Source organism: Xenopus tropicalis, chromosome 2 (assembly GCF_000004195.4).
Source record: "Xenopus tropicalis strain Nigerian chromosome 2, UCB_Xtro_10.0, whole genome shotgun sequence".
In the NCBI taxonomy this organism is placed as follows: Eukaryota; Metazoa; Chordata; class Amphibia; order Anura; family Pipidae; genus Xenopus; species Xenopus tropicalis.
The window spans coordinates 29,404,110-29,430,306 of record NC_030678.2 but is presented as its reverse complement, the minus strand read 5'-3'; the positions used below and the strand labels follow the sequence as shown (position 1 = coordinate 29,430,306).

Below are 26,197 nucleotides of genomic sequence, written 5' to 3'. Positions count from 1 at the left end.
CAATATACCCTCAAAAATTCCAGAAGAATTGCACCAAGCATAGGTAATTACCTAGGCTAGTACAGGTATGGGATCTCTTTTCTGGAAACCCAATATCCAGAGCGCTCCAAATTATAGAAGGGCCATTTCCCAGAATGAACATTTTTAAAAAAATAATTTCCTTTTTCTCTATAATAAGCTGCACAAATCTGAAAAGGCGGCAACATAATCCTATTAGGTTTATCTACTGTTTAAATGCTTTTGATTAGACAGAAATAAAACACTATCCGGAGCCTTCAGTCTATGGGTTGCTATGGGCTACCGCACCTGGGCAAACTTAGTACCTTTTATTACATATGAGGGCTATTGCTACCTACAAACATCAGAGTACAGGTATGGGATCCATTACCTGGAAACCCCTTAATTCAGAACGTCCCAAATTATTAGATGGGCATTTCCCATTTTAATTTTATATTTCTTTTTTTGCTGTAATAAGACGGTACCTTGTACTTGATCCCAATCAACATATAATTAATCCTTATTGGAGGCAAAACAATCGTATTGCTTTATTTAATTTCTAAATTATTTTTTAGTAGACCTAAACTTGGGTGATCCAAATTACAAGCATTCTGGATAACAGGTCCCACACCTGTTCTAGCATTTGCCTTGTAGGTGGCAGTAGGGTTCAAGGGCTAGATAATAAGTGGGCTGCAATAAACACACAGAACTGAGTACCTGAAGCAACAAGCCCTACCTTCTCCTTGGTGGTACTTGTAGCTAAAGGTAAGTGACACAAATAAGAGTTCTGTTTATTGTTTTCAGTTAAACTCATATGGCCCAAGTCTTACTCATACAGTGGAGGAAATAATTATTTGACCCCTCACTGATTTTGTAAGTTTGTCCAATGACAAAGAAATGAAAAGTCTCAGAACAGTATCATTTCAATGGTAGGTTTATTTTAACAGTGGCAGATAGCACATCAAAAGGAAAATCGAAAAAATAACGTTAAATAAAAGATAGCAACTGATTTGCATTTCATTGAGTGAAATAAGTTTTTGAACCCTCTAACAAAAAAAGACTTAATACTTAGTGGAAAAACCCTTGTTTGCAAGCACAGAGGCCAAACGTTTCTTGTAATTGATGAGCAAGTTTGCGCACATTTTAGGAGGAATGTTGGTCCCACTCCTCTTTGCAGATCATCTCTAAATCCCTAAGGTTTCTGTCTCTGTGCAACTCTGAGCTTGAGCTCCCTCCATAGGTTTTCTATTGGATTAAGGTCCGGAGACTGACTAGGCCACTCCATGACCTTAATGTGCTTCTTCTTGAGCCACTCCTTTGTTGCCTTTGCTGTATGTTTTGGGTCATTGTCGTGCTGGAACACCCATCCACGACCCATTTTCAGTTTCCTGGCAGAGGGAAGGAGGTTGTCGTTCAGGATTTCATGATACATGGCTCCGTCCATTTTCCCGTTAATGCGAATAAGTTGTGTGTGTGCCCTTAGCAGAAAAACACCCCCAAAGCAAAATGTTTCCACCCCCATGCTTGACGGTGGGGACGGTGTTTTGGGGGTCATAGGCAGCATTTTTCTTCCTCCAAACACAGCGAGTTGAGTTAATGCCAAAGAGCTCTATTTTGGTCTCATCAGACCACAGCACCTTCTCCCAGTCACTCACAGAATCATTCAGGTGTTCATTGGCAAACTTCAGACGGGCCTGCACATGTGCCTTCTTGAGCAGGGGGACCTTGCGAGCCCTGCAGGATTTTAATCCATTGCGGTGTAATGTGTTTCCAATGGTTTTCTTGGTGACTGTGGTCCCTGCTAATTTGAGGTCATTAACTAACTCCTCCCGTGTAGTTCTAGGATGCTTTTTCACCTTTCTCAGAATCATTGACACCCCACGAGGTGAGATCTTGCGTGGAGCCCCAGAGCGAGGTTGATTGATGGTCATTTTGTGCTCCTTCCATTTTCGAACAATCGCACCAACAGTTGTCACCTTCTCTCCCAGCTTCTTGCTAATGGTTTTGTAGCCCATTCCAGCCTTGTGCAGGTCTGCAATTTTGTCTCTGACATCCTTGGACAGCTCTTTGGTCTTTCCCATGTTGGAGAGTTTGGAGTCTGCTTGATTGATTGATTCTGCGGACAGGTGTCTTTTATACAGGTGTCTAGTTAAGACAGGTGTCCGTAATGAGGTTGACTAATTGAGTAGAAGTGTCTAACCACTCTGTGGGAGCCAGAACTCTTAATGGTTGGTAGGGGTTCAAAAACTTATTTCACTCAATGAAATGCAAATCAGTTGCTATCTTTTATTTAAAGTTATTTTTTCGGTTTTCCTTTTGATGTGTTATCTGCCACTGTTAAAATAAACCTACCATTGAAATGATACTGTTCTGAGACTTTTCATTTCTTTGTCATTGGACAAACTTACAAAATCAGTGAGGGGTCAAATAATTATTTCCTCCACTGTAGACTTGGACCAGAAAAAATCAGAAGCTTTGCTCGCTAGCTGGGCCCAGTGCGAATGTGCATTGCTGATAATGTATAATCCATGTTGCCCAGCCCTCTGTAATGGTTATGAGAGTTGCAAAACAGCCCTACCAACCAAACAAAAAAAGAAAACGTTTACTTACCATTCAATATCCACGGCATTTCATAAATTACCATCTTAGCTGTAAGAGACACAAGAATCATTAAATACTTTGTTTCAGACTAATGTAATTATTTTATGCATCTAATTTTACCAGTAAATTCACACTAAAATGTAATTATTAATTTAGTTGATAAGAAGTGCAACAGATTTCCCTCTTGCTTTACCAAGCCAAATACAACCTGTTCAGTGAGTGAGTGAGTTACATGCAAACCCTTTGCAAAAAATTTCAGATCATTTTCATTACAGTACTCAACCACAACTAGCATTGACTAAGACAGCTGAAAGATATGTTTTATAACAGATGGAAAACCATACTATTATATATACTATAGATTGCTGGAGCTGAGCAATCATAAATATGCCCCCAAGTGTAACGATACACAGAATCTAACCTGTCTCCATAAAGAACACCATGTTGCTGGCACCTTTAGATTCTGGGACTTCAGCTCCTTTACCTCATATATAAATGAATTGTCGACTGCAAAGAGTTGTAGGGATGCCAAAATTACAGTTTTCCACTTGTTATAAAGCATATCCTTCGCCTTTCTAAGCCAATGGCTAGTTGTGGCTGAGTACTGTAATGAAAATTATTTGCAATTTTTTCGTGCCATAAAAAATGCTTGGACCCCAGTTTGCCCATTCTATTCTGGTTTAAAACAAAAGGACAAGGAAAGCCTAAGTCACTTGGGGGGGCCAAAATGTTAGGCACCCCCAAGTGACTTTAATCGCTTACCCTGTACTCTGGGCTGGTGCCCCTGTTAGGAGAAAACAGCACCAGCCTGGGGTACCTGTAGCGATCGCTTCCTTCTTCCTGCTTCGTTTTGCCGGGACCCCGTGACCGGCGCATGCTCAGTAGAGTGAAAAGCCGACTTCTCAGTTAAAGTTCGCCTTTTTCACTCTATTGCACGAATGCATGCGCACCCGAAGCAGGAATGAGCAAGCGCTGTAGCTACCCCGGGCTGGTGCTGTTCTCGTCGAACAGGGGCACCAGCCCGGGGTAAAATGTAGGTGATTTAAGTCACTCGGGGGTGCCTAACATTTTGGCACCCCCAAGTGACTTTGCCTTTCCTTCTCCTTTAAACACATTTTAAAAAGTATACATACTAGATCCACAGTTTTACAGCTGCTGTAACTGGTAATGAACTGAAGTTGGAGGGCAATGGGTTTGTATATGTGTGCTCTAAAATTAAAAAGCATGTATACACTATCCATAGTTTTCTAGATGCTGCTTGTGGTTTCCTTCATGACTGCTTGAGCTATCATACATGTGCCCCTTAGAGTGTTTAAGCATCATCTCAAGGCTTTAAAATTTCCAGGCTTTCTCAGGAAGTACCCAAGCACTTGGCACATGAGTGTGCCAAAGAGAAGCTTCTGAAAATATTTTCATTCAACTAAATTAAGCTCTACTTTAGCTGCCACTAAACTTGTGTGCTACACTGAAAAAATCCAGTATGGCAATGAAGGCAGAAAAATGTTGGTGCCATATTTACTTTCAAATTACAACCAATCTAACTTTTGTATTCCCTGATTAAATTGCAGCTAGCTGAACAGAACCAATTATTGCCCAGGTGCAAATTTGTCTCTTGTCAGCAAATAAGCTCCAGAGTTTAAATACCGCGGACTTCCCGTACCAGTTATTTGAACTGAAGAAGCTGCTCGGATGAGTAGTGAAACATCTTCAATTATTGCTCAACAAGTCCAGTTGCTCTAGATTTACTTATACTATATAAATAAGCCCCACTTACTCTCTAAGCTCATTTGTGGCATGCACATTTGCTACTAAGAGTTGTATAACGCAGTATGCCTCAGTTAGGAATAGTTTTATTGCTAAACATAAGTAGCTGTGGTTAGTTTCCAAACACTCTTTACCCAGCTACCCTGATTTACACACATATGTACCTATATCATTTTTATATAATACTTACACAGATATCTGGGGTAGTAGGTCTTAAAAGAGTTGACGACAAACCGAACAAAATCCATATCCTACAAAGTAAATTAGTTGTACTTAGTTTTATGATTATAGAATAGAAAGATATTGCAATATATTGTAAACAGGAAATAGCAAATCCTTTAGTTGGTCTAAGTAAGCCAGACATAATATATGCACTTAATATAAACCAGACCACATCTGTCTAACTGAAGGCCTGCAAGTCTGAATTTTCTGCTTTTTTGTATAGTCATTTATGTCATGTATAATTCATTACCTTTTTTGCTATATAATGTCCTCCATAACTGTCAAAAGGAAGTTCTTTTGCAGCCTTTCACAAAAAGTGCACCTCTAAAGAAACCCATGGCAAGTAAGCAGACATTGAAGTACCCTATATCAACCCTAAATAAATCTTGACAATGTCACTGGGCCCCATAGCAAACTCAATGTAGGGCCCCAAAACATTGGTAAGAGGACCTATTCTACCAAAATATATGGAAATTGCTCATTAATTAGGGTCTTACTGGCCGCCCTACACTCCTGGGCCCCCTGCAACCTTTGGGCCTGCTTCCTCTGTAGTTGCACCCCTAAACTGAACAACCTTAGCCAATTTATCATTACCACGTGAACACTTTTAGAGACAAATTAACTATGTTGCATCTAGAGTTGCAAGGGGCTGCACTGTGCAGTACCTGAAGAGCTGACACTTACAGTGGCTTGAGCTGCAACAATCTACAGAGATGAAGATTTAGGATATGTGGAAAATAGTGGTATGATTAATCTGCAGCAGATAGGCTACAAATGCACAAATCGACAATAGCGGTAAATAGTATTCCCTGGACTCCAGCTGCATGAAACAGATGTCTCAAAATTCAAGTCTAAACCTAAATTGATATTACTACATCATAATGTCATGTAATCTCCTCAGTCCAGCTCTGGCTATATCTACTTCCTCCTTAGCTCCAGCTATTACAGGAACTCCATTTCCCCCCCAGATTTTATTGAATTCTACCATTACTGTGTCCAAATCCTCTTTCCACACCAGACCCAAGATTTGTCCAAATCAGGGATCCCCAACCTTTTTTATTCAGGAGTCACACTCAGATGTAAACAGTGTTGGGGAGCCAAACAAGCATGAAAAAGCTCTTTGGGGAAGCCAAATAAGGGCTGTGATTGGCTATTTGGTAGCCCCATGTGGACTTCAATAAATTACTCTAAAGTGCCCTCTGTGGACTGCTGGCCTGCAGGAGGCTCTGATTTGAGTAAAACAGTCTCTGTGCTTCCAAAACTTGCCTCCAAACCAGAAATGTAAAAATGGGCACCTACTTTGAGGCCACTGGGAGCAACATCAAAGGGGATGGTGACCAACATGTTGCTCTCAAGCCACTAGTTTGAGATCACTGGTCCAAATCATCTTAGCCTTGTCTAGATCTCCAATATATCATTCCAGTCTCTCTCTCTCTCACCACCTTCAATACTTTGAATCTTCCACATTCCTCTCATTTCTGACTAAATTACCTCCTTCCTGCCTCTGTTGCCTACAACCCATATGAAATTCATTCTCTCCAGCTCTGCTGTGCCACTCAGGCATATACCCTTTGTGCAATAAGCTGTGGCATGAGCAGCAATCTTCAGTTTAACAAAAGGAGAACACGGGCAAAATGTTAATACTGAGAGGGCCAGTATATAGAAAGCCTGCAGAATTATTAAGACTGGATTCCTGATATTAATAAGCTTCAGAACAAAGAAGGAAGTACAATAGCTGCCTTGATTATAATTTACCATTAGGGTATAAAGTGAAACATTTTACCAACTCTACAAAAAGGTGTCCTTGAGGCCCTGTCCTCTTTATAAATATATACATTACTTCCACTTCAAATAGCAAAAGCAGAAAAAATCCAACTTTATCTTTGCAAACTAAAACACAGGAGGATTACAGATGCAAATCCATATTATCACAAGAACAACCTTTTCTAATGAATCCACTTGCAATGAAAACCATGTTTTATCACTTTTGAATTTATCAGATTTCTCATAATTATGCAGGAGGCATTGTTGACTTGAAGAAGTTGAACTTCTGTAGATCACACAAAACACTCTGTTTGCCAGGGCATAGTATAAAAAAGGTCATGGAAAAAGTAATGGCTTCCTCAAATACACAAATGGTAAAGATTTTTTTTGAGGAACTTGAAACTTGTTGAATTGCTGTAATTGTATAAAGTAATTCTCCCTGCAAGGTATGACTGTCTGTTTCCTTTAACTTTAGGTTTTCCTGTAGGATATTTCTGAGACACCACTGTAGAGTTTAGGTTAGAAAAACGCTGCACATTGTGGGCAAGTCTCAGATGTAAATAGTTATGTTTGGGTTGTATTTTACTTGACCTTCATGTAGTACAATATCTGTCTGATACAGAGGTTACCCTATATTTGGTTAGCTGAAGACAAAAGAAGGAGGTGGGCTGTATCACTTATATGGGGACATACCGGACACTAGATAATACTGAAAGACCTTTAATCTTTATGACATGTTTGGGATTAAGAATATTATCAAGGACTGACCTTATGATATAAATAATTAATAAGGCAAAAGCCAATTGTATATTAATTGCTACAGGAGTTAAAGGGGTGGTACACCTCCTAACTTTCTGTTTGATGTAAGAGAGTGATATTCTAAAACAATTTACAACTGGTCTTCATGTTTTATTATTTGTAGTTTTTGAATTATTTAGCTCCAGTTTGGAAATTCAGCAGCTATCTGGTTCCTTGTGTCCAAATAATCCTAGCAAGCAGGCAGTGGTGCGAATGAGAGACTGTTAGATGAATTGAAGAGGCCTGAACAAAATTGTAGCCTCATCGAGCAATAGTTTTTTGGCTGCTGGGGTCAGTGACCCCCGTTTGAAAGCTGCCAAGAGTCAGAAGAAGGCGGCGATTAACTCAAACTATAACAAATAGAAAATGAAGACCAATTGAAAAGTTGCCGATAATTATCCATTGTAACATACTAAAAGTTATTTTAAAGGTGAACTACCCTTTAACATAACCTTCAACAGAGCATAATTACTGCAGTGTAGTAATGTGTCATGAAAAACAGCTAATAGCAGTTTCTTTAGAAAATAAAACAATATAAAATTAGTTTGGGAAATATGGATAAATAAGAAATATATCTTACTACATTGCTTAGTCCTGAGTCAACCATGTCAAAAACAACAGTTATGAACTTCCCTGGTTCTCTCCTGGCATAGCGCTCCAACCAGAATGCAACAAACTTTTTCTTGTCCTCAGTTGTTTTACCATCACGTACATGGAGCTTTACCTTGAGCCACACTAGAATTAGAAAGGAAAAAATGTATATAATTTTTGCAAAAGTTCATTGAAACAGAATGAAACTACACTACATGAATTCAAAGATAGACAAATAAAAACATTTATCAGGCAACATGGCTATAAAATTCTACTACAATGAGGCTGTGCATAACAATGCTATGCCTACAATATACCACTTTTTATAGAGAGAGTTGTTTCCTAACAGCAAATCATTTACAAATGGGGAATAAAATACCAATGCAAACAGAATGTTTCATTTTGTTTATAATGTTCGTAAAGGGGAACTAAAGGTATAATTACTGGAGGGTGCCAAATGGTATGCCCAGGGTAAAAACTGTGCCATAATACCCAGTGATGTAAAAAGGCATAATGCACATGTAAAGCATTCCCCCATAGGTAACAATGTAAACTTTATCAGCCCTAGGGGTGCGGTTTACCGTGGGTCTATGCAGAATGACCAAATAAAAGAATTCCCACTTATATGCACACGTGCAAATATGCAGAAAAGGAAAGAAGACTATATGTGCAGGAGTCAAGAAAATGGCCTAACACATTTATAGCCGCTGCTTTATGGAGGTCTCTGCACAGTGAATGCCTTTACCAAGGCAACCGGTATTATAGCCCATGTTTATGAGTTTAGATAAAATACATATAGTCTCAGATTTATGGATATAAATGTGGAAAATGGAAGTCAGCTATCTTGGTTGTATTTCATTTTATTACAAAGATAAAACATGTAAGAAGTGCCATTTGTTGTGCACATGTGAAAGCAGTATTCCAAACAACCACTGCACAAGGCAATTGCAACAAATGTAGAACCCGAGGAAAAGAGACAATATATTTATTGAGGATGCTAAAGTTTTCTTTCATTCACAGGAGATAAGTGACACTTAGTACATAGAAATTTGCCGGAAACAATTTGTTTCTCAATAAACTCTAGTACTGTAGAACACAAACCTAAAAGGGATGTTCACCTTTGAGCAACCATCCATATAGGAACAGCCGGTACCACTAAAACCCTTTTTTAGAACCCTTTTTTTGAGCAAACCGTTTTCAAGGTTAATATCATTAAAGCTACCGAAAACCTGCAGGACCCACAGGTTGGGCAAGTTCAGGCCAACACCCACACAAGATTTACAGGTCACAGGGAGGGTTCGGCCTGAGCTCCAACTTCTGCCCTTGCCACCTACAGCCTTACTATGCCCTGCTCCTATCTCCCACAGCTTCTATTTGTAGGCGCGCACCTGCTTTTGTGACATTAAAGATAGGGCAGGTTGGGTGCGAGTCTATAAACAGAGGTGGATTGCTGGGTGGGGTTGGGAGATGGTCAGGGTCCTGGGTGCAACCGTAGTTAGTTGCCAGGGTGGCACAGTACCAACCCAGAATTTCTGTAAGACAGAAGGTTGTGTCAGCAGACTGTGTTATGCCACTTGGCCTGGGAAACAACACAACAGCCCTAGGAGACTCAGCTCTAGTTGCCCTTCAATAAAAACAAAACACAACATGACTCCAGCAGGGCTTTAATTTGTAATCATCCTATTGGAGGAATCATGCATACAACCCAATGTGACTGAAAAAAGCAGCACAGTGTCTGCCCCTCTCTTTTCCATTACCAAAGTTGAGCTGGGGGCATTTTTAAACAGAAACAAAATTAAAGGAAAGTGTCAGTGTCCCTTTAAGACACACCGAATATAATAGCAGTCTTGTTTTAAATCAAGTGTTTCAGGGGATTTACTGCTGGATTACAAAGACTTTATTAAGCCTTTAGTTTATGACACCATTTCTAGTCACAAGACTATTGCAAACGTATGGAGGAAGGCACAGAGCACAGAACACACAGCCCATAGAACATTCCAGCTGTACTGTTAATATGTTTTGTTTTCTGATACACCCAACACAAGCAATTGAAACATAACTAAGAAAAATCAAATTATTTCTCTAAATTACATTGTCGTTTTTATGAATTCATTGTTAATCAAAAAGAACACAGAACTTAATAAGCAAATGAAAATGTCCTTATCTTCTGTCTTTTGCCACGTGCTACACAATATTTAACCAACACCAGCTAAATTATTAAGAGGTTTCAGAGTGGATATGCTTTCCTTATCTATAGCCCTAATTATGAAGGCCATGTATGTGTCATGATAAAAGGGATAATATCTTATAGTACTTTTCTGACTTTTGCCCAGAGCCCAAAGGCTATTTGTAATGCACAATACTGTATAACAAGAATATCTGGTGTTCCATAACAACACAAATTCTTGTGCATCAATATGGTTCATTTTGTCATGTAATTCTAAAACAGCAAGAAAGTGTAACACTATTTTGGCTATGATATGGAATAAACCAGGCTAGTAGATGATGTAGAGCATGTGTTACATGCGACCCTCTTTCTTAGACTGGGCCTTCGCTAATTGGAAGAAAGCTGGATAGGAGCTGAGGGTGTAGTTGAACTACAACTTGCTGAGGCTGTGTAGTGCAGATGGTATAAATGGACGCCAGAGAGGTTCTTATGGTGAACTATAATACAGATTTATTGGTCCAAGACACAGATGTTACGCAGGGTTATCATACTCACAGACAGACAGATTGAGATGATACAATAAGGAAATGCTCTTTTGCCAGAAGAGCGGGTATGCACCGGTTTATCCCACCTCTTGGTAGTCTGGGCAGGGAAACACACCTTTCAACCAGTACCCCTTGGGAGGTAGTAGGAACTCCTTCAGGTTGATAACCTCTAGTGAATGAGTCCTTCGGGTGAGTAGGGATCAGGGGTTATCCTGCCTGTCACTATCTCTACTCCGTGGCCCTGCACGGAGGCAACACTGCCGGATAGGAGAAATACTCCTGGATCTAATCACTCCTTTGGTGGGGCTAATGGCTGCCCTTTCTAGCTAGAGCTGGCTATGTCACTTTCCTAGAAAGTGCTATTAAACAATCTGTTGTGCTTGATAACCTCGTTCGTTCACGGGGCCCTGTCCCCGACTTTCACAAGAGGTATAGTATACTCTAGGGTACAATGGCTTCTGGGGCCTAAGGTCTGCCTCCAGGCTCAATGGAGTGGAGCTTGGAAGACAGCCTACAGCCAAAGGAGGAAGTCACGCCCTCCTGCCAGACACTATATCAGTCTGCAGGGGGCGTGTACAACCTGACTAAACCTATAAGGGATAGTTTTAGAACTGTAACTTAAGTACAAGGGCTTTTGCCCAATAACAATAAAGGTTACATAGTTACATACGTAGTTACATAGGGTTGAAAAAAGACCAGAGTCCATTAAGTTCAACCCATCCAAGTAAACCCAGCACACACAACCCACACCTACCAATCTATACACTCACATAGATAAACTATATATACAACCACTAATACTAACTGAAGATATTAGTATCACAATAGCCTTGGATATTCTGATTGTTCAAGAACTCATCCAGGCCCCTCTTAAAGGCATTAACAGAATCTGCCATTACCACATCACTAGGAAGGGCATTACACAACCTCACTGCCCTCACCGTGAAAAACCACCTACGCTGCTTCAAATGGAAACTCCTTTCCTCTAATCTAAAGGGGTGACCTCTGGTGCGTTGATTGTTTTTATGGGAAAAAAGAGGTAGGGTTTAAAGCCATAGGGAGCTTAACCCTATGGGTCCCTACAAAAGCAATTATAGAAAAAAAGGTTAAGTACCATAATAACACATTTAACTTTGGAAGACATACATTCTAGCTACAACTCATATTGAAAAAAAAAAAGGGGGGGAAGTAATGGAATAAAACTGACTACCTGACCCACACCAACCATGAGACCCAGTTACTCAGGGCTGTGGCTGAACGAATGGATCAGTGCAATTTAGCTTTCCACATCTGTGGGCAAATTGCAAATGGCCTTACACAAGCTTGAATGTGTAAGGCCAAATGAAACACTGTGATATGTTAGTGGGACAAAGGAACAAATTAAAGCAAAGAAAAAAACAGGGTTTTAAGAGCCTGCAGGGGAAAATACAGTATATAGTATCAATCCATATCGGTACACCTGCACACAGTTTCCCCTGTATTCTTAAATATGAATTCAATGCAGTCGCTCCTTGTGCTTCCAAATAGCTGCACTAAGTGACAATGCTCAATTTAGTCTGCTCTGATGACTGTGCACAAGTGAGCCTATTATACCTGGAACCCTGGAATTATTGCCTCTCTGAACAGGGACAAAAACTGCACTTTGCACCCTGCAGTGCATTTGAAAATGAGCCATAAGACTTGTTATGGATATGTGACTTTTTCATCCCTAATATATGTCATATGTCATGTCATGTTACATTTACTACATATTATGTATTATGTAACTGTATGATGGCACGAATGCTAATTATCATAGGTTAAATGACCTCTTAAACCGCACAACCAGCAAGATTTTATCACAATGACACTGTTGCAATGATAATTCAAATGCAGTAAACACTAGCTTTAACCTTAAAAACCTTATGAACTAAATCTTTAAAGTAAGTATCGTACTTACACAATTTATTGCCTTCTTTATCATATCCATGCAGATAAGATGCTCCAGTCTCAAAACACCACTTAGGGATAGTGGATTCATTCAAGTCTGAAAATAAATCAAAAGCAAACACAAGCTAACTGTGAAACACTGTTCTCAAACCGGACCTTCTTAGCAGAATACAGGACAGTATGTTATAGAATGTCCTGTTCTGAGCAATGTTTCAACTAAACTTGAAAATTGAAATTGAAATTATGGTTACTTGAAGTTACAATTTTCATTGTTACAGTGACTTTTATTACTTATCTTTCTGTTTAAACCCTATTCTATTCATCTTCCTGTATCTAATACACATTATTGCCTGGCTTCTAACGTAAATTAGACCCTAGCAACCAAATAGCTGAGAAATTCCAAAGTGGAGAGCTGATAAATAAAATGTCATACTAAAGGTTCATTTACAATATTTAAAACCGCACAAAGAATTTGTAAAATCATATTTGAAATAATATGTTATCTTTATCGTCCTACCCCAATACAGCTTGCAGTCTTAGGTCTCTGTTACAATTACACACACTATGCTCAATTTCATCAGAAGCGAATCAACCTTTAGTCGGTATGTTACTGGAGAGTGAAAGGAAACTTAAATACCTGGGAGAAAACCCCATGTGGTAACGGGGGTAATGGGGAGAACATACACACTGCTTGCAGATAGTGCCCAGGTTGGAATCCAATTTAGGACCCCAGACATGCAAAGCATCAGTGCCAACCCCAGAGCCACTGCCACCCTTTCTTTTTATTACAGAGATTAATTAGAGATTTAATTAGAACACAATTTCGTCAGAAAAGGGTACCTCCTAATTTCATTCCAGATTTTCCCATAGAACCAGATGCAATTTAAAGGGGTTATTCACCTTTAAATTAACTTTTATTATGATGCAGACATTGATATTCTGAGGCAATTTGCAACCGTTTTTCATTTTTTATGGTTTTTATTTAACTTCTTGTTGGAATTTGAGTAGCAACATGGTTGTTAGAGTCTTGTTTACCTTAGCAACCAGGCAGGTGGTCAAATAAAAGACTGGAATATGAATAGGAGTGGGCTAAATAGTAAGATAAGTAATAAAAAGTAACAATATATATACATTTGTAAGTGCACATAGTTTTTTGCTGGCGGGGTCAGTGACCCCCATTTGAAAGCTGGAAAAATGTAGAAGTGGAAGGCAAATATTTATAAATAAATAATTAAGGCCAATTGCAAAGTTGCTATGAATAGGACATTCTATAACATACTAAAAGTTAATGAAAAGGTGAACCACCCCTTTAATGGAAAACCGTATCTCACCGTTTATCACAAGAAAACCCTATTAAATTCTCTAGATAAAAACCGGAACTGAATTAGAAAAAAAAGTCCTCTGTTCTCAAATTGAATCTTGTCCATGACTTTTTAAAGTGAAAAAAAACATAAAATAATGTTTTCTCATTAATTTGAATCTGGCTCTATGTGAGATGGTAAAGAGCTTGTGTTTAAAAGATCCCCTATCTGTATCATATAAGTAGTATATATAATGTTATATATATATATATAACATTCTGAGCAGAGGAAAATAGCATAATATAAATTACTTTATCGTAGTTTTGTTTTCTTGAAACTACATATAGATTTTGAAATAGAAATGGGCCTACGCGCATTAAGAGCTGCAGTTTTATTTTATCAAAAACATAGAGGTTTCAGCATTAACAAGGGAGATATATTGTACCATGCAAGCAATTAAAAATCCAACATTTCTAAAACATAATAAAAAAATGATCTCCTACCATTTACACCAATGTCTTTCCTCCATTTCAGGCTTTCATCCATCATCTTTAGAGCTTCCTCTGTTACATAATGCCTCCACATAAGGTAGCTTTCCACCAAGGTGTCATCCTTCTGTAGTCTTTCCACATCACGAGAATCATATCTGTCAGCCTTATCTATTCATTTTAAAAGGAAATGGGAAAAAAGTTTATTAATATATTAAAGAATGCACTGTTAATGCAGGAGTATTAGCCAATACAGCACTGCAAGAGCTCAGGCCTTAAAATATGAAAAATTGCTTTTAAAACCAAGTATGGCCTAAGACAGCCCCATAAGATAATTTACAACAGCTTGGCCAACAGAGAACTGTTTAAATCATTAGGACTGAGGCCCACACATGGACTACTGGCTTAAGACAGAATTGAAAGTAACAGCAAAATATTTTTTCTGTGTACTTTCGTAGATTACCAAAAATAATGAAAACCAAGAGATAAGCAAACACATGGGAAAAGTGACAGATGCAGGCAATTCTTTTCAAACAGTATTTATGTTTAAAGGGTAGCGGTGAATTAAACCACCACTGTGACCAGGCGTACAACTGCATACTGCCAAATCCATAACATATGTATACTGCACATATAATTACTAATAATATAATACTTTTTTTTATTGTTAAAAATATTTATCCAAGTTTAAAAAAAATATGAAAACGGACTTATGTATGGTGAAGTGAATTCACAATAAACAAAACTTAGTTTATAACCTGATACTGTTAATATTAAGTTTAAATACCATCATGGCACCAACCGAATAGTGCCATAATGGCTCATGCTAGCATATGGTTAATTCACAAACCTGTGTTGGACTTTGACACCTTTTTAAGGAGTAACTAGAGAGCTGAGGGCTCCATGCCAGAAACTTACAGCTGCATCCCTGTGTGCCTTCCGACGGACCCTTCTGTGGAGCAAGTCCCCCTGGTATTAAAACACTGTTTTCAACCATAGCTGCTGTAGCAATATCATCTGGCTTGGTGGCGTGCCTAAAGGTGCCTGAGGTGGGCAACACCAGAGTGATCCGATTGTTTGGCCTAAGGGTCAAATGACAGGCTCTTGGGACGAGGTTCGCATCAACATGCTGATTTGGTACTTGTTCTGATGGGATTTTTAAACCTGCCTGATTTTAGATAAGATATTGATTGGGTAGGCCAGTCTGAGGACCCCATATACTGGCTGATAAACTGCCGACTCAGACCGTCGGTAGCTTTTATAGGCCCACCATGTCAGATGATTGCTCTGTCCAAAAGCTGCTTGACATCTATGCCACAGAGTCATGGCTGAAGAGATATATGGATTTAATACAGGCAAGAAACTAGGGGTGGAGTAGACAAGGTATTACTACTAGATTAGAGGTATGCGTTTAAGTGATTAACTGACACATTCCAATAAAATCCTGTTATATATCAGAATTAATTTAATGTATATTACTCCATTAAATCTGTGTTGTAGCAATTTCAGAAAATATTACTATTTCTACTGTATTATTATTATTATATTGCATTTTAGATCTAGAATAACACAACTAGAGAGATTGTTTGTGATAAAAAGTAAGAAAATGCAACTGTCCCCTTTACAACAATACCTTTATATGCAAAATTCTAGAATTATAATTCTGAGGGACGAGGTTATAGAGAAACAGTGTTTATTCACATGCATTATAAGGATTGAATTGGATTTAAACACAGGAGTTTGCTAGCACATACTGTGAAAGGATATGATTGCATTGCTGTAAAGACTTTAATAAGACAGTCAATGTTAAGTGAGTGGAATTACTGACGCCTCCTTCCCCTAATCCTGTTCCTAGGGATAATACCAATGATATAAAGAAAATACTGACACTTTTCTAGTGCTGTAATGTAAAGCACAGTATTATTAAAAAAAAAAAAAAAAAAGAACTATTACTTAGAACTCAGACTATGCTCTCTTTTCTAAACCTGAAGGACATTAGCTTTTGAGTGACTAAGGAGTCTTTGTAAATTGAACAATTACATTAAAATAGTTGAAAGAATGTTGAATGCAGACTTTTTTTTTATTAAAAAAAAAAAATCCTGTTTTCATCCAAATTTATAGTTCATTGTTGGCATGTCATACTGTTCAGGGCCTTAAGCAGTAGCTCGTGCAAACTACAGAGCTACAGGCACCATTATAACAGAAAAAAGGAAATCATTTTAAAAATGACAACTTGTCCTGTAATTTGGTGACTTTTGAATATTCAGGATAAGAAATCCTATTCCTGTATAAAGTCAGAAGTCCCTTTGTTTATATTTAGAATCTATAATAACAGCACAATATAACTGAAGTGATATATTTCTTTATGCTGACTTTTATTTACCCAGCGTAATTAATTCAAAAGGAAAAATTTAATTCTATTTAGTGTTGCAACATACTATTGTCATTTTAAAAAATGACAACAAAAAATGTGAACAATGTTTAGGTAAAGAATCAGAAATCAGTATGCATTTAAAAATTATGTATGTTACCCTTCATTGGTACAGGTAAAGGATCCCTTATATGGAAACCCGTTATCCAGAATAATGGAAAAGCCATCTCCCATAGACTCTATTATAAGCAAATAATTCTAATTTTTAAAAATGATTTCCTTTTTCTACGGTAGATAAATTCTCCGACTCCTCAGTTTCTGATACTTCCGACTCCTCTGTTTTTAATATGCTAATGTATTTTATACATTCATACAGTCAATGAAAAGCTTCATGGTCACTCAACGTGTTCGTTTATGCACTGCGTGCATTGGGCTTTATTCTTATAGCAGAGAAGTAATTAATTATGACTGTTTGTGAATTGGGACATTTAAACTTGCTTCATTTTTTTTTTATTCCCATTTAAATTTAGTAGGAGTCGGAGTCGGTTCATTTTTTGCCGACTCCGACTCCAGGTACCCAAAATTGCCTCCGACTCCACAGCCCTGGTAATAATACAACAGTACCTTGTACTTGATCCCAACTAAGATATAATTATTCCTTATTGGGGGCTAAACAATCCTACTGGGTTTAAGTGATGTTTAAATTATTTTTAGTAGACTTAGGGGCACATTTATCAAAGTCTGAATGACTACAAATGAGAAAAAACTTATTTTTTCTAATTTATAAAACTTTGCGTTATTTACACAATATTTTCGTTACATTCCACGACTTTTTCTTGCTTTGCGCCAATTTGTGCGACAAAATCGTATTTGTCGCAACGACTACGAAAATTTCAGAATTCATTCAAGCTTCGGTATAGTGACTTTCTTTTGGCCAGGTTGGAGCTGATGGAGTGTCATTAAGTCCCATGGAAGGCTAAATTAATAAAATTATGCATTGAAGTTTCAAAGTCAGAAAGGTTTTGCGCCGTTTTGATCCTTCGGATTTTTCCAATCGTACTTTTAACAATCCGTAAATCATACTTTGATAAGTCTGCCCCTTAAGGTATGGAGATCCAAATTATGGAAAGATCCTTTATCCGGAAAACCCCAGGTCCCGGGCATTCTGGATAATAGGTCCTATACCTGTACAAACTGTGGGTTTGCTTGAGAGGCTTTAATATAGTTGATATAAATAAGATGCTGTGTAGCCATTCAAACACAGTTGGGCTTTTGGGCCAACAATCACCTAATCCGAATCTAAATTGAAAAAATAACTATGGCAACTTGAGAAAAATGGAGACATCGTGTGCAAGGAGGGAAAAAGGCAAGGGGCTAAATTGGAGGAATCAGAGAGATACAATGCACACTGCTTGGTCTCTAGGAGAAGAAAATTAGATTAGTGCTGCAGACTGGGAGAAGTTACGTGTGTATGTGATCCTAGAGATCTAAACAATGAAACACAGAAATGTTAATATGTGGAACTAACAATACAGACCTTGCAGATACTCCTGAGTAAACCTTTTTCTTGTCTCCTGAATTAGTTGTTCCTTGTCCTGTCATAGAAAATATAAAATAAAACATTTATTATATGGCAAAATAATGTGTTATAGTATGTTCAGTAATAGTATCAGACTGCCTGGAACCAATGCAAAGACACCATATTTACACATTTGAAATAAGAAGCAAAGGACACGTGTACTATATAATTACACATTTTAACAGGTATCAATTCCAATACCTGATATGGCACTTTTTGCCACAGCTGTAAATGATCTACTTGTATTTCTTAATGGAGCGATATAGCGCCAGCAAGTTATGCAACACTCTGCAACAATTTAAAACAAACAAGGGTAACAGAATTAACTTTGACACCCTGATCATAAGAGCTTACAATCTAAATATTTCATAGTTATCAGTTTATGGAGTGCACAAACAAACATAACATAATTAGGCAGCTCAGGGCACAGACAACTGGATTGTCAATCTTGGGAGACAAGGTTATTTCATTGTTACATTAAGAGAAATACTAAACTGCCACTAATACAGTGTAACATATAATATACAATAAAAAGCTGGTGTCGCCAATGAAAAGGAAAAGTGCAGTTATATAAGCAAGTATTTGCACAGTAGCTCATATTTAGACTGTATAAGAATATAGACTACAGAAAATATAACATGGCAATATTGAATAGAAGTCTTAAGCTGGCCATACATGTAGCAATTTCGACCATCGTCGATTGGCCAGGTTAAAAGATCTTTCGTGTGACCAATCTTTTAACCTGGCCAATCGACGAGTCAACCAATATCCGCAGCCTTTTGCGATATCGGTTGGCTCATCGAGCAGCCATACACACACCGAATATCGTACGAAATGAGGTTTCGTAAAATATCATCAGTGCATGCATCGCCAGCTTTACTGTGGAAAAGATAAGGGTATGTTTTAGCACAGACGCACCGGCACAAGGCCGGTGAGGTGAGGTGTGATTATAATTAATAGGGGGAGCTAACAAAGCGGCACTACCCCTGTGATTAACCCTTTCTTTGTCTTTTAAATAGGGCTTTGGATGTCTTCTGAATGTCCTTAATTATAGTTCATGTAATATGTAATGTAAAGGTTGCAATATGGATAGGGTACAAGTCAATGATCAGGCCTGTCTGTGTAAACCAATGCACAGGCTGGCACAGAATTTTGAAGCAGGACCTATTAAGGCTATTTCCCAGCTTTAGGCCCAATAAGGAAAAAAGTCTTACAACTAGACCTTAGGTCAATACTTTTACATGCAAATCATTTCTATATTATTACATGTTTTTATCTGCATGCTTATCTATATTACAATGTTTTACTACTATAACATATGCTGGTAGCAAACTGAAGAGCTGGCTTGGGCCTCCTAAAACCCACCTACAAAACCTAACATCTAGTTCCACTCTCATAATGAGTAGCAGTGACAGTGCCAAGTCATATAGAGGTAATATAGGCTTAAAGCAAAAATAAGAAATGGCCAATTGTGATTTTTCCGGAGTGGGGCCCAATAGGAGATCCACTGCTACCACGTGAGACAGTCTGATCCAGATGAATACAATAATTCATATGGCCTGTGATGGGCACATTAGGAATGTGCAAGCTGCATGGGATACAAGCCTACAAAAATGACACTTCAGGATAAGTTAAAAGTCCTTTGCTGTGACTGTCTGCAATTTTGGTTTTTACAGAATAGACAAGAAATATTTGCTAAAAAGATGATAGAAGCTGGCACTTGGTCAAGGATGCCACATATCCTAAAATCTAGGTTAAATGGGTTCAGTAAACATTCATACATTATGACAAGAACATTGTCGGATATTATGACAAGAAAATGGTCACACATTCTGACAAGTGTCTTGAATATGTTAGGTCCACAACAAACATTGGCTGTCAGCACTTTAGGGTGACCTTGACCAATTATATCATGAAATCTAACAGTGTGACCAACATGTGACCAGTTACTGTGTTTCTTTTTAAATCTGCCAGTTTAATATATCACAAATTCTAAAGCCTACACAATGTCATAAAATGTTCTTTACTTTCACTTCATATTTTTAATTGCCTCCTGCCCCTGTCATGTCCGTCTCACTGTTCCTCACTGAAGCTAATATTGTGTATTTTATTGAATGTTATGTGCAGAGTAGTAATTGGTTCCCTCGCTCAGAGGCTTCTTCTTTCTTTCTTTTACTAATAATGTTTTTTTGCCTTTAATGACTCAATTGACAAAATACAGTAGAACATAAATCAGTTATTTTGTAAATCTGCACTCCACAATCATTGCTTATCGGGCTTTCAAATTGCGTTTACAAAAGCAGAAAGAATGCACAAAACAGGACAGGGAAAAAGCAAAAAAAAATAACATATTTCATACTGATGAATTTGTAATTGTAAACTAGAAGATAACTTCAACAAACAAAAACCAGATACACATTTGCACTGATTAAATCTGCTCTGCTCGAGCTGGGCGACTCTTATGTGTTGATATCCACGTGCTTTGTATACACAGCTACACTAACAACAGTGATAAATATAGAAAACAAGTTGGCAGGGACTGTAGGCACAACATAACTCCCATGACAATTAGATTAAGTGCTGCAGGGAAATTTAGGCTTTAGAAAAAGATAAGTAAGTCACTAATACTTAAAGGAGAACTAAACCCTAAAAATATATAGGCTAAAAATGCCATATTTTCTATACCAAACTTACTGAACCAGCCTAAAGTTTCAGCATCTCAATAACAGTAATGATCCAGGTCTTTACAGTTGTCACAAGAGCTCCCCATCTTGGTAACTGTATGCAACACGCACATGCTCAGTGTGCTCTGTGCAGCTGTAAAAAGCTTAGTGGTTGTCACAATACCTCAAGCAGAAAATGAGGCTGGCCTATTATATATGCTGACGCTACAGGGCTGATTAAATTATGTGGCTAGTTGCACTGGTTTCAGAGATGCCATGTAGTAATTACCTGTACTAACAACTAATCAGCCTTACATTGTGACTTTTATATTCTCTATATAGAGTATATTGTGAGTCGGTCCCTAAAGGTGGCCATACACGTGGCGATCAGACGATGTTTTGTGCGACCATCGGTCGCACGAAACATCGTCAGATGTGCCACACACCATTCAGGGCTGAATCGGCAGGTAAGGAGGTAGAAATAATAGGATTTCTACCTCCTTCTGCCGATTCAGCTCTGAAGGGAGATTTTGATCAGGCGCCTTCTATGGCGCCCGATCAAAATTTTCCAACTTGTCCGATCGGCGAGTCGGCCGATATCAGCAGCTTCCTGCGATATCGGTCGACTCGCCGACATACCATACACGCACCGAATATCGTACGAAACGAGGTTTCGTACGATATTATCGGTGCGTGTATGGCCACCTTAAAGTCAGTAAGTGACAGTAGCACAGAACACTTGCAGGGAATCAGCAGAAAAGAAGATGGGGAGCTGCTGCAGCATCTTTGGGGGCACAGATCTTCCCTGCTAAAGAGTTGTGGTTGCTTGGGCAGTACAGAAGCTCAAAACATGATGTACAACATTTCTAGCCTACCTTATAACTTAATCTGAACCACTAACTTCTTTGTACAACTGTTTAAATGAGCACACGACTAAAAAAAGGCAACATTTGTTGCTGGACATCACTGCACCCACAGGATGTTGGATATCAGATTTAATAGACAAATGACAAATCTGTTTCTTGAATTCCTGGTACAAACATGGAAACTGAGGCAGGTTTAAAGCCCCAAACAACAAGACTTACTTAGGGATGTGGCAAAATTACTTTTCTATGAGTAGATTCCTCTATTTGCCCAAAGGAGGGAGAGAAATTGCAGTTCATGGCAGGCCAGTGTTTTAATGGGGCATAAACAGTGTTTCTATTATCTGTTCTTGGGTGATGTGATACTAGCAGCATCAGCTGATTTCTACCCCATGCCCGCAGTGGGGAATATAAGGGAAGGGGGTAGAAGTATAGTCAGTCCCTGTAGTGAGTTCTAATATGTGTTTCAGTAAATCTTTGCCACAACACAAACATAAAATGCAAGAATTATTGACAATGAGATTTCCCAGATTCTCAGTATAAGCAAAAATGGTTAATGCTATGAAAATTTACAAACCAAGCCACAAAAATTCAACCACATGTCAAGTCACAAGATGTCCTTTTACAAAAGTGTGTTTGTATATAAGATCATTCGTCCTAGCTTAGAATACTGTAGTATCAGCAGAATACAGTCATCAAACAAAAACAATTCAGTATAATTCAGAATTTGTGTCTAAACCCTAAAAATGGTTATGGCTAGAAATGCCATATTTTATATATTAAACTGACTGCACTAGCCAAAGGTTTCAGCATCTCTATAGTAGAAATGATATGGGTCTTTAGAGTTGCCACATGAGCTCCCCATCTTGGATTCTGTTAGAAGTTTCCGAAGTTCCTCTTTATATAAGGTGTGTAGTCCGTTATTTTGTTAATAGCAGGCCTGTTTATGAAAATGTATCTTCTGATTAATCATATGAAGCTTGGCACAAGGATAATTAGGATAGCGGAAATGGAGGCACTTGTATGTTGATGGCTTCAGAGTGAGTGGGCTCTGAGTGGGACATACATGTTGTTTATTCACAACAGAGCTCTGTGTATTAGTGTCAGAGCTGATGCTGTTGAGCTGCATTGGATTATTAGCTCTATTTGTGAGGGCTTAGAGCTTTAGCTTGTCTTGGTGCTATTAAGTGACCTTGTTTACTGTCAGGCATTGGTACAGGTGCTACTTCAGCTTCACTGATAAAGTACCCTTTGGGAAAAAAAAACACGAAAACTTAAGGGCCATACACTATAAGATCCTATTATTTGGCGAGGTCGCCAATTAAGCAGATCTTTCCACCGATATTATGCCACCTAAGGTTGGCGATATCAAAGTAATCCAATGGTTTGGCCAGAACAGGGAATAGGACCTGTCAGAACAAGGCCCGCATCAATAAGCCCATGTGGTCCCCTATCCAAAGTTAAAATTAAACCTGCCTGACTGATATCTGGCCAATTTTAGGGCAGATATTGGTTGGGAAGGCCCCTCAGGGGTGCCCATACACAGGCAGTTATGCTGCTGAATTGGTCTAAAGTACCCAAATCTGCAGCTTAAATCTGATAGTGTAATGCCACCTTTATTCTGTAAATTCCTGCAAATATTTGGGGGAAAGTGTTTTTACCATAGGATACTCCTGGTCACTTCAACCAGCATTGAGCCTTGGCCTGAAATCTGCCCTGCAAAAAGTCATGTTGATTTCCTAAAATTCCCTCCCACCACACATTCTTTTTTTAATTGTTCCTTCACCTCTGTACCCAGATGACCCCTGTATTCAGAATTCTGATAAGCACTAGTACAATGTGTTACTTCTAGCTACATTTCCTTGTGAGTTATGATTTAGTCATGTTAAAGGCATCTGCCAGTACATTTGGTCAATAATTATCTGGTGATTAAACTAGGTCAAGGTGAATCACCTGTATAATTATGACCTATTTATCAACCTCTGAAATTAGCTCTATTTTGGCTAGTACGTCACTTGCTTTTGATCTGGCTATGAAGATTTCTATTCATCCAGGTCATGATTTACAGTATGTAGTAAGGGAGGGAATTCCCGGGCATTTTAACCCTTAGGGGAAATACATTCACAGACACCCATTCAGAATGGTTCCATTGAACTATACAGGTGGGTGTTAGCTGAAACTCACATTGGTGAAAAAAGTGTGATCCAGTCACAATGACACCATGATTCCCATTAAAGCAGGTGTTAATTTTTTTAATGTACATGACATTAGAGTCCTACGCAGAACCAGTTTTTGAAACCTAGACCCACCTCTTGCAACCAGCATTTTTACCCTCTCGGAACTGCAACCCAACCTGCAACGGCCTTATCCACAACCCACTGACTATCATTAAACAGGAAGAGTCGTTGCTGGAAACCAGAAGTAACGCTATGTTTAAAGGAGTAAAATATAGATAATTATAAGATAAGAAATATAGATAAGGTCTGCAACCCAACTCATGACTACAGTCTGTTTCGATTCTATACACAAAAATAGACCCAGTTTGTTTCATCGGCATCATGTGACCAAACTGACTGTGAACATCAAAACAAAATTAAACAAGGCTGCCTATACACTACAGATTCAGTAATCACCAACACCAGCATGTCACTTGGGGGGGGGGGGGGGGGGGGGCAGTTAATTTAAATACCCTCTCTTTATGGCTTGTCAGTATTGAAATTCTCAAAAATGCTTACTTGATGAAACAGTTTTCAGGCCAGTAAATCTCTTATTAAACAATACCTAGTCAATAAATCCTCTGTCGGATTACTTCTTGCTTAGGGTCAGTAAAGCAATTACTCTCTGTTGTTTATATTAGCAAATCTCCAGCAATGTTATACTTGCAAAAGCCATAATGAGCTATGACATCTACTGACCGGTTTGTCCCCTGATCAGATATCCTGAGTTATAGTGAAAATATTGTCTGATAATTCAGATTCTGTTATGTGAAATGTTACAGATAAACCACACTTACATGCTGGGCACTGCCATATGTTCACTGTCAGTTCATCAAATGACTAGCTCCATTGGACAACTAGTTCCACTGGATATGCTACATAGATACTGTCAATGAATCCAGTAGTTTCCCTGGGTACTGCCACACTGCTACTGCTAAGCCATTGAGTACTCTCACACTGGTCATATCCCTGAAACAAATAACTGGTTCCACTGGCACTGTCGTGCTTTCCTGTCAATCAAATCTGTGTCTGGTTCTACTGGGCACTGCCACACGGTTACTCACTATGTGACCAGTTGCAATGGGTACTGTTGCACTACTACTACTATCAAGTCATTATGGGACTGGTACTGCCACATTGTTACTTTTAGTTCATGTTACACCTGGTTCCACAGGGCAATGCCACAGTTACATTTAGTTCATCCAATGAATGGCTCCACAGGGCATTACAACACTTTCAGTTTATCCAATGTCTGGCTTCACTGGGCACTGCCACAGTGTTACTCAGGTCATCCTATGACTGGCCCCACTGGGCACTGCCACACTGTTACTCGGGTCATCCTATGACTGGCCCCACTGGGCACTGCCACACTGTTACTCGGGTCATCCTATGACTGGCCCCACTGGGCACTGCCACACTGTTACTCGGGTCATCCTATGACTGGCCCCACTGGGCACTGCCACACTGTTACTCGGGTCATCCTAAGACTGGCCCCACTGGGCACTGCCACACTGTTACTCGGGTCATCCTATGACTGGCCCCACTGGGCACTGCCACACTGTTACTCGGGTCATCCTATGACTGGCCCCACTGGGCACTGCCACACTGTTACTCGGGTCATCCTAAGACTGGCCCCACTGGGCACTGCCACACTGTTACTCGGGTCATCCTATGACTGGCCCCACTGGGCACTGCCACACTGTTACGCGGGTCATCCTATGACTGGCCCCACTGGGCACTGCCACACTGTTACTCGGGTCATCCTATGACTGGCCCCACTGGGCACTGCCACACTGTTACTCGGGTCATCCTATGACTGGCCCCACTGGGCACTGCTACACTGTTACTCGGGTCATCCTATGACTGGCCCCACTGGGCACTGCCACACTGTTACTCGGGTCATCCTATGACTGGCCCTACTGGGCACTGTAACACTGTTACCTTCAGATCACTCTGTGACTGTCTCCTTTGGGCACTGCCACACTGTTACCTTCAGATCACTCTGTGACTGCTTTGGGCACTGCCACCCTGTGCAGCCCTACAGTCTTTAGGGAATTATAGCATTGAGGCAAATCTGCCCACTAAATATAAACAGCAATAAGAGCACGACTTTCCCTATAAGACAGATGCTGTCAGTAGCCCAGTGACAGAAAGCAGCGCCTTATTGTACAACATGGCTTTCCGACTTCCCCTAAACTGCCACTACAGTGACAAGTCGCACAAGTCTTTTTTACCCTGAAAACCCAGTCCTAGCGGGTCTCACACTCACCTCAGCCATCGCCACACACCGCTTCTCTCATCTAGTTATGCTTAGTTCTTCCGGACTCCTTGACATCAT

The 26,197-nt window shown here is 39.2% G+C and overlaps 1 protein-coding gene across 2 annotated transcripts in view; it reads right to left on the bottom strand.

The window, feature by feature from the left end:
* The window catches only part of mospd2 (motile sperm domain containing 2), a 53,756-nt gene that overhangs the window by 27,325 nt on the left and 234 nt on the right, over positions 1-26,197 (bottom strand). Inside the window, 7 exon segments of one of the 2 annotated variants that reach the window (NM_001008141.2) lie at positions 2,608-2,646; positions 4,553-4,613; positions 7,727-7,881; positions 12,389-12,475; positions 14,183-14,338; positions 18,076-18,133; positions 26,129-26,167. In NM_001008141.2, coding sequence (NP_001008142.1) covers positions 2,608-2,646; positions 4,553-4,613; positions 7,727-7,881; positions 12,389-12,475; positions 14,183-14,338; positions 18,076-18,133; positions 26,129-26,137 — 565 coding nt within the window. In that variant the 5' untranslated portion in view covers positions 26,138-26,167. 2 annotated transcript variants of the gene reach the window in all.